Genomic DNA, 10323 nt, shown 5'->3' with positions numbered 1-10323 from the left:
ATGGAGTTTTCCCATATTCCTTAGATGTTTAGATATTGTTTCATGAGAGACATGCAATTTGAGGGTCATTTCATGAATGTGTTGCCTTGAGTTAGACTCAACAAGCGTATTCAGAGCATCAATATCAAGTCCAACATGCCGGCCCCTGCCATCACAGTTTTTAAGGCTAAAGTCACCTGAACAAAATTTGCTGAACCATCGTTGACACTTACAAATGTTCAAAACATCTCCATACACTTCTTTGATATTCTTTGTGACTACAGAGGCATTGTTTCCCTTTTTGTATTCAAACAGCATTAAATGCCAAATGTGTGTCTCGTAGTGTGCCATCAATATAAGGGATTAAAGTATACTAAACTTTGCACATTACATAGGTTACACTAATATTATGTTTAGGTGGTTCGTTTAACTATTATACGTGATGTAAGTTTTTTTGGGGAGTGGTTAATGAATGTGTTCCAAAATGCGACAATAATTTCTTGACGACCTAATATTTTAATCCCTGCTAAACCGTTGACTTTGCATTATGGTAAATGGTGAGGAAATTCCAGCATTTTTATTCTTTTCAGTAGTATATTAAATATTTTTCAGAAATAATTCTGTACAAATTAAAAATATTCAAATAGAACCAAAATCTACACAAAATTATCTCAGTGTTCGAAAACGTTCACGATTTTTCTTATCTGCATATGCAAAAAACGTCTTTGAACACAATAGCACCCTCTCTAGACAAAATGTAAACCATTTTGTGCTTGTTATAGTTTCATGCTATAACTTTTAAATTAGTAAGCATATGTTTATGAAATATCGTAGATTATCAGTAAACATTACAATGGTTTCATTCATAAAATATTTTATTATTAAGTCTTAAAGTTTGTTGAGCAAGATTAAAGATACTTCTGTGCATCAGAAAATTTTCAACTTTCACAAGTAAAATCTTTATAATTTCCAGATAGTTCTCAAACGTTTCTTAAGAAAAAGCTTCATATTTTATCTTTTATTTTCACTAACAAATATCTGTACATGTTCAGTAGATTTGACCGATCTCATAACCACCATAAAAAGTAGGAAATAAATTTAAATTATGCCTCTTTCCTTCTAGAATGACAACAAATTATAACATGAAAACATAAATGTTTAGACCAAATAGCTTAAATCTAGTAACATTATACATTTATATATATTTATTATTTTTATTATATTGACCTTTCAGCGATGCTTGGCTAACAATACAGAAGTTATAATGATATGCGGCACATGTGCTCTCTTGTTACCATATCCAATAATATAAAACTGACCTTTAGTCTTTACATAGTGACCTGTCTTCGCTCTGTTTTAGTAGACTAGTATTTTGTAAAATACAGTCACATTTCAATTATTATACAACATAATGGAATTCTGTGGAAATGATATAGTAATTGATGATATAAAACCTAAAAAAAAATTATTTTGTTTCATATCCTCTACATGCGTAATTTAGAAGGCTTAGCAACCTATGTTAAGCAGCAACCGAGTATAAATGTTGTAACTAGAAGTGATAATTATTTGCTTTACTTCTTTATTTACTGTTCTTGTTTTAAGAAAAATAAGTTTAAGAGCTTATTTCTAAATAGTATTAATGTATGTACAATCTATTAAACATAGCAATTAAAATGTATTTCAGTCTAAAAAAATATGAAATATCGAGCAGACTAAAAACACAACCTACCTCTTTGAAATCTTGGTTCGAAAGAACATAATGGCATCCTAACTCTTCAAAATGGCTAAGAAAGCCACTAGGGAAACATTCTGAGCTTCCGATTGGTTATTCATATGTCACATACACAAGTAAGTGTATATACGGGACCATTTCCAAAAATGGAAAAAGGTGAGCAGGGTCACTGTGTTTGATTTAGTACATGAGTGATATCTCAGCAAACAGAAAATATATGAGGTTCTTATTTTATATTCTAGCTTGTTAATATCAGTAATTTTAGTTCCTAATTCATACAAAACTATAGACTTAGTATTTTGACATCACAAACATCAACTTTGAATCAGTGCTGCATTCAACATACCACGTGACACACAAAAACCGATGTTAAACTGTGTTTTTTTAATATTTGCTTTTAAATTTAGAAATTGAGTAACACACAGTACTAAAATTTGAATTGTAATCTACAGTTTGATACCAAACTTACTGACATAAATTCATTAAATAGTAGTTCAATAAAATTTTGAATGCGAGTCAACAAACGAGATGACATGGCCTTTGATCTGTGACCCATTTGGAGAAGGTTAACCTGATATTGTTGATTAAAAAAAAATGTTCTGTCAATTTCAATGATATACTGCTTGATAATTAACTAATACTTATTTCCAGTCACTGATCTTGCTAGCCTTCCTTTCAGCATTAGTCCCTCATAAGAGAAACTTAAATTTTAAGTTTGTTGACCCCCTCCCTGGTGAGTTCACTTTTTTGAGACCAACAATGTATGAACATTTTTTTTTTCTTCTGCTTGTTTTTATGTCGGCAATTACCCTTATACATGGGAGATTTTTAACACATGTACACCTAACTCTAAGCAATGTTTGCTAAAATGTAAAAATCAGCATTTCTGGGGTTGTGTTCAAATTGGGCTGTACTGCATTTTTTCCTTTCCTTTTAGTTTAAAGTTCACTATGTTTTTCTTCTTCTCTATAATCCCCACAGTTAGAACATAGCATTAATCAAGTTTCTAACTTAAATGCCTTCTTATTCGATTCTCGTACATTTTGTGTGTAGTTCAATTGTTGTAAATTGACGTCACATTACTTCAACCTTCTGTATTTGTCTCTTTGCCTTAAACGAGTATTGTTACATCATAGCATCTCATAGTTTGTAGGCCTTACTTAGGTAATGTATATATATATAGGCAACCAAGTGAATACAAGGTAAGTCAAAAAAACGTTATCTTAGTGAAAGTGAAGTTAGACTGTGTGATTATTAGTTTAGCCATAATGGGCAATACTGAAAGTTAGTTTCACAGTGGTATTGTAATAACAGATATAAAGGAGAATAATTTTTCTTGTCAAAGGGTGTTCTAAAGTAATTGAACCCACCTATGTGGACTTTGAAGAATAGGAGACAATTATTTCAAATTCTGGATACAACTGTGGTAACCCACGAGGTAATGTAAGTGAATCTATCACAAACTGTGCAGTAAGAAACAAGGTATAGAAAAATAATTCATCTTGTCAATTAGGTTCTAAAGTAACTGAACCAGCCTGTGTGGATTTTCAACAAGAGAATTATTTAAAGCTTTAGATACAAATGTGATATCCTATAGTGTAAAGAAATTTTTTAAATATGCTTGACTTGTTTTGTATATATTATTTTAGAACAAGTAGATTGTGTGCTGTATGTTTATTGTTTGAATTTATTGCCAACAAGTCACAGACACTTACTATAAGAGAATCCCAGCCCACTTACAAAACCTGACAGTGCAGCTACTTATGGTACTTAACGTTTTTTACATAGTCTACATCCTACTGATGAAGCATTTGCATTTTTTGGCTTGAAATAGTTGCATGCCCCCAGACCCTCATAATATTAGTATGTTTAGCACAATATATGTCGGCTTTTGCTCTCACAAATGAGAACCCCACCCCATAGAAATATTTAATATTCTGGATACAACTGTGGTAACCCTCAAGTTCATTTATCACTGATTGTATTGTGATAACAGAAGAAAGAAATAATTCATCTTGTCAATTAGGTTCTAAAGTAATTGAACCAGCCTGTGTGGACTTTTGACAAGAAGAAAAAGAATTATTTAGTTTTAGAAACAACTGTGATATCCTGTAGTGTAAAGAATATTTGTACATATGTTTCATTTGTTTTGAATATGTTATTTTAAAACAAGTGGATTGTGTGCTGTCTGTTTATTGTTCAAATTTATTGCCAATGAGTCACAGGCACCTACTGTAAAAGAATCCCAGCCCATATTCAAAACCTGACAAGTAATAATAAAACTTAGCTTCATACAAATTAGTAAAAATCTTTTGTAAAAAAGACTGATGAGAGGTATTATTCTATGGCTAGATTAAGTCCTGTATCTATATTAAAAAACAAAACAATGTAAGACATGATAAATATTTTGAGAGAGCAAGTTGCAGTTTATCACTTATATGCCATACCTATTTTCATCATTTTCAAATATAAACATAAACCAAATGATTGCAAAATTGAACAACAAATAGTGCTAATAATCACAACAGAAATGCAAAATGTGCATTCTACAGTGAATTGACAATGGATTTTTTTTATTCTGTATATGGTCAAAGTTAAAATAAAGAGGAATGTGGTTTTCTTGCTAATATAGAAAACCTTTTTATCATCTTATAAACTACATGTGATGATTTTTATTTTTCTGACCATTTACTGCTAAAACACTTACATTGCATTACTGCTTTAATAATACAACATAATTAGCACAATTAAATATAATGTAAATGGCTATGAGTCAAAAAGCCCTAATTCTACAATGGAGTAAATATTTAGTAACACAAATGTTGCCCACATACTTCTGGTTAAATATTAATATCAAAATCCCAGTTTCAAAGCTATTATGCTCTAATATATCTTGAGTATAAAAAAAACTCCTATTAAAGTATGTTACTTTAACCTATGTAAAACATGATTCAGATATACAGGTGCAACAATGAAGACATCAAAATCAAGCTATGCATGTACATCTTTAAAACGTTTATTGTTCATCACTACTAACACCATGTAAAATCTCATGTAATGATCTTCAAGTAACCGAGATACTCTGTATGTATCAGTATTTTATAGCCAAATATTAAGACAAAGTTGGAAAAATGTATATTTATGAAGGACAAGTACTCTGCACTCCCTGGTTGCTACCCAAATTGGTTAGAATTAATAGTAAATCATACTTCCATTGTCAAAACTAAAGTATGAACATAAAAAGAAAACATTCATAATACCAACCATAGCCAGGACATATGATAACAGCCGATCAGGGACAGGTTCATGTTTCAGTCGTGCAGCCACAAGATCCATTAATAATAGCAGCATGTCATAAACACCCTTCTGAATTTCCAAACCCCACGACCTCACAGCTCTTGAAGTCAACAGCTATAATTTTCAGAATAATTTAGAGAGAAAAATATAGAATTTTAATAATTTTTAGTGGGATTTTAATCAATACTTCTAAACATGGACTCCAAAAATAGCCTCAACAGTTTTTTAGCCTATATTAGCAAACAAATATCTAAGATAAAATATATCTTATTTTCTTTTGGATTATAGTAAATATATTATTGATTTTTGGTTAAAAAATAATAAATGGCTATTTTTTTGGTTCACCTAACAGTATATTATAAACTTTTTTATATTTTTATTTCATATACTTATATAATATTTTATACTGATAAAAAGAAATTTTGATTCACAATATAGTTTTAATGTCTGCATGAGTCACAAATTACAAGAATGATATAGTAAATCTGACTTTTCAGGTTATTGCAATACTTCATTACATTGCCTCTTTGGTTCATATTTTACTTGTTTTTTTAACCACCAATTTTATTCATTATAAGAATGAGTATACATATCACCTTTTTCAAATATTACAGACGAATGTCATACCCACTGTTCCACACAAATTAACTATGTTATACAGTTTGTTCTTCCTACCAATCATTTTTTTCTTACTTAATACTCTCCCTACAGACTTGGTCAAATTGCTCAAGTTCATGACCCCAAATTGACCTTTATAGTTTCCATACTATAACTTCTACTGTGTTTTGTGTATCTTCACAAAATTTTGCAAGCTTTTAGTAAACATTAAGTCTTTTGTAGACAAAAAACAAGAATTCTTAAGAAAGTATTTTCCCTAAAATTTTCTTCGTGTATATGTGGAGTCAAAGAGTTTTCACTGCTACAAGTGCAAAGTGATTTTCATGTTAAGATTAGAAATACTTTTCATCTGAAAATTGTCAAATTTCATTAGCATAATCTCTAAAACCTTCTAAATAAATTTCAAATGTTTTACTGAAATAAATATTTTATTATATTTTCTCTACCCTAACTCTATACAAGGTTGGCCAATTTTACAGACCTCATAACCATCACAAACTAATACAAAATAAATCTAAATAACCCTTTTTCTTTCTAGAATGACTTCAAATTGTAACAGTATACATCTGTTTCTACTTAAATTTCACTGTTTTATTGCCCTTTGAACTGTATCTAACTGATAATCCCACCGTGCAAGATGAAAATCACTTGGCGAATGTATAGCTCACATTACCCCATCAATTTAGGTAAGGCACAGGCTATTTGCAGGCATAATCCTGTTAACAATTTTTATTACTATTATTATTTTTTTCTTTTATCTCACTTAAACAAATTCTCATTTTTACATTTCAGTTACTTTTATAATAATAAAGATTATACATGAAAAACAAGAACTTTAGTACTTACCCATGTATTTTTATTTATTTTTTGACTGTCGATGAAGCTTAACTGTACTTTTTTTTATACTAATGGTACTACTACTCTAAATAGTTTTTCAATTAATTAAATAATGTACCCAGATAACATGGACAAAACAAACAATGTCCCATAACTACCACAATGTTTCTAGCTTTCTAACTGTGCGACAAGAGCAATTAAGAAATTAAACTAAGCTCGTCAAAGTGTTTCCCATGGGAATAAAGCGTGAAAATGACATTTCTCTGTACAAACAAAAGAGGAATATAATAAGTTATTTGATATAGTAAAACCCTGCCTTTCTAATGGTTATAAGTAATATGGTATTGAACATCAGAGAGAACTATTGGCAATTTCTGAAAGAGAGAATGTGACAGGTGGGTGTGGCAGGAGGGATCTCATTGTCTATTTCATGGCTCTGTAACCAAGTACAATTGAATACTATAAAAATTATGCTTTGCCTGAGTGACGATAATATTATAATGATCAACTTACATTAAATTCAGTATTTCTTGAAGGGGTGGTAAATAAATTAGATGAAGAGGAAGATGATTAGAGAAAAAATTTCACAATGCTCATACTAGGGGAAATTCAGAATTTCTTTTAACATTGCCTTATAGAATTAAGAACTTAAAACTTATATACTATTAAAATATGGGTTATTAGGTACATTTGTATACTATAATTATTAGTATACCATGAAAAGAAAGTAGTTTAATTAAAATTTGAATGTAATTCACTAAAACTTCATGACATGTGCAGAAAAAGATGCTCATGTCAAGAATAATAACAAGTACATGGCAAACAATATCCTATAACTATCAAAATTTTTCTGGTTTTCTAGCTAAGAGCCATTAGAAGAGCAATAAGAGCCATTAAAAATTCAGTTAAGCTCCTCAATGCATTTCCTGTGGAAATAAAGTTTGAAATGGAAGCAAAAAAGGCAATTCTCTGTACAGAAAACAATGCAATGTAATGCATCATTAAGAGATTAAAATTTTGGCTTTCTATTGGTTACAAATAATACAGTATTAAATGTCAGAGAGAACTATTATCAATTTATGAAGAGCAGATGTGACAGGTGGGCATGGCATACATACATTACAGAATATTGTTCCACCATCTTCATCATATTTTATCCCTCTCACATTTTCCCCTGAAATGACTTTTTCCTTCTTTTTCTGTTACATTATTTATTGGACCATCAACATTTGGTTCTCTTTATTTAAGAAATTTTTTAACTTTGGGGGACTTTTAAGCTGTGTTCTCTGTGACTTTAAGTGAATATCTTTTGGCAACACTGGTATGTCATGGGTAGACTCTTACTTATAAGTACAAAGTCCTTTTGCAACAACATGATGATATCTACGAAATGTAGGTGATCAAAAAAAAGAAATTATTTCAATATTTATTTTGATTAGGAAAGGACACTAACTCAAGGTTAACTCATCACCACCTACGTCATTTTAGAGCTATTTGCATGTTTTCCATATGTTGGTAATTTGAGGATTTTGTTTATTACAAATTCAAATTCATGAACAACTATAATTAACAGCTGTTTCAGGATATGAAAGAACTGATTGCTATAAAGTTAGTGGTGATGTAAATTGTATGATTTTTTCCATCTCTCCATCAAACGTGTTTGACATTTTATTGACAAATGTGGGTTAGCTAGATGGTAATGGGTTAGATAGGAACAAGAACAGATTATAATGGCAGTGATGCATAGATTTTCTGTTGATTATTAATGGATACTACTTTGAAGTGGAACAAAAAGTTACTGTTATATCATGCTTTGGAGAGAAATCGAAGATCATAAATGAAATAATAATCATTTAAGTGGTCTGAAAATATGAAATGGTTTGACTTGTGTTTTCTTTCATGAAATATGAGTTCACAACAGAATAAATTTAAATATGTTGCCATTCAAGCAGTTTACTAAGACCAGTAAGGCCTAATGTAAACAGCCTAACACTATGGCCTTATCAGTGAAACAAAATTTATATATATATATATATATATTTTTATCACTAAGCAAATCTTTGTTGAACTGTAAACTAATTGTTTTAGGGAGCCAGCTGGGCCCCCCAAAACATGCATTTTTAGGGGCCCACAACTAGTTTAGGGGCCAATCCTATAGGTCATTGTAAAATGTACTCTATTGTGGAAGTTATCAGAAAAAATCACTGAATTAAATAGCGGATGTTACGTAAATTGAAAGGAAACTTGCAAATAAAATTGCAGAAAAGTGTAAAAATATATATTCATTTAAAAAATATGTTTAAAACTTAATACATATATTTACTGAAACCTTCTAATTAATAGTTTCTAAAAACAATAAAAAACAGCTTGCTCATGATTTTAATAAGATAAAAAGGTTATTTTTATTGATTTATAAACACAGTGAAACTGCATGTGGTATTTTACAAACCAAAATCAATATAATATTTACAGACTTATAAAAGTTTACATTTTTCCTATACTGAAAATGTATTTCCAATAATACTTACCACCTCTCACACTTAGCCTTATCCTGAGGAAAGGTTCTCTACTTTGCCCATCTAAGCAATGGTATGAATTCTAACTCAGTTGCTCCAGTCTTTATACCCTACTATAGTGATTGTAATCTTGTGACTCTCTCCAACTACAGATTCAACCACCCTATTCAACCACCAGCTGAGATCCAGTACACTGGAAACCAACAGTCTGTACATCTGTGCAACTGTTTCCGTAACAGCCAATGAAGGGTCTGCATGTGAGCCTGACCTAAAGGAATGAGTGATTCCAAGGATGCCCATATCCTCAAAAGAGACAGAACTGTGGATGCTGGTGGAGAATAATCATCTGTTCCATGGCTTGAAGGACTAAAGGAGAATGTTAGCCATGGCTCAGTCTGGAACTGAAAACACCTCTAAATGTATGAGGTACTGAGTGGGAGTAAGAATCGACACCCAGCGCTTGCAGCTTCTGATACCAGAGTTTGAGTGTGTAGTTCTGCCAAATGGCAAGAAGGGGTGACAAGAAGCCAGTCATCCATGTAATGGTGAGTGTGAATGCTAAGGGAGTGAAGATGATGCAAAAAATCTCAGACTATCTGGCAAAAAAATGTAAAGAGCAGAAGGGAGGCAAAATGGTAGGGCATGTAACTGAAAAACATGGTTGTCATGCACAAAACATAGATAACACCTTGAAGACTCAGCAACCAGGATATGAAGGTAGGTGTCTGCGACATCAAATTCTGTCATCCACAGGCCAGGTGAAAAGAGTCAATGAAGGGAGGAAATGACTTCATTGTAAACTGACAAGTCTGGAGGAAGAGATTGAGACAAGAAAGGTTGATGACTGGTTGCCAATCACCTGTCTTTTTCAGTGATACAAACAGCCAAGAAGAAATGCCCTCGAGAGAGGAGGTGATGAGATTTATGGCCTCTATGCAGAAGATCCTGTATGGTTTGTGCTCAACTTTCGAATGTAGAGGGTCTTTGGGGAGTGGAAAGCCAACCACTATGCGAGAAAGAGGAGGAGGAGATGTGGACTGAAGGCCCATTCCCTTCCTGAGAAGTTGAATGACCCACTGATCTGTGGTGAGCTTGTCTCATGCAGACACAAACCCTCTGAGAAGAGACCCCATGGACCTGACCCCATAAGGTAGTCACCAATGCCAAAACCTGCACTCCACCCTGAAGAATGATCCTTGCTGGTAAGGTCAAAATCACCCTTGTGTTCTAATAATTCATGGTGCCGAAACAGGAGGTGTGGAAACATGAATGGGAGATGCAATAAACCATCCTGAAGAAGAATTGTGGAACAGTTAAGAAGCCAGTGTAGAAAATGAAGAATGG

General features: G+C 31.9%; 1 protein-coding gene across 1 annotated transcript in view; it reads right to left on the bottom strand.

Moving 5' to 3' along the window:
- Positions 1 to 9279, bottom strand: part of LOC106461361 (ubiquitin carboxyl-terminal hydrolase 24-like) — a 197302-nt gene extending 188023 nt beyond the window's left edge. Inside the window, exons 1-2 of the mRNA XM_022388299.1 lie at positions 9094 to 9279; positions 4976 to 5122 (exon numbers count right to left, since the gene is read on the bottom strand). Of these exons, the coding sequence (XP_022244007.1) occupies positions 4976 to 5122; positions 9094 to 9279 (333 nt within the window). The remainder of the gene's footprint in view (positions 1 to 4975; positions 5123 to 9093) is intronic.
- Positions 9280 to 10323: the final 1044 nt, after the last annotated feature.

Source organism: Limulus polyphemus, unplaced genomic scaffold (genome assembly GCF_000517525.1).
Source record: "Limulus polyphemus unplaced genomic scaffold, Limulus_polyphemus-2.1.2 Scaffold944, whole genome shotgun sequence".
NCBI lineage: Eukaryota > Metazoa > Arthropoda > Merostomata > Xiphosura > Limulidae > Limulus > Limulus polyphemus.
This window is presented reverse-complemented; position numbering and strand designations above follow the sequence as displayed.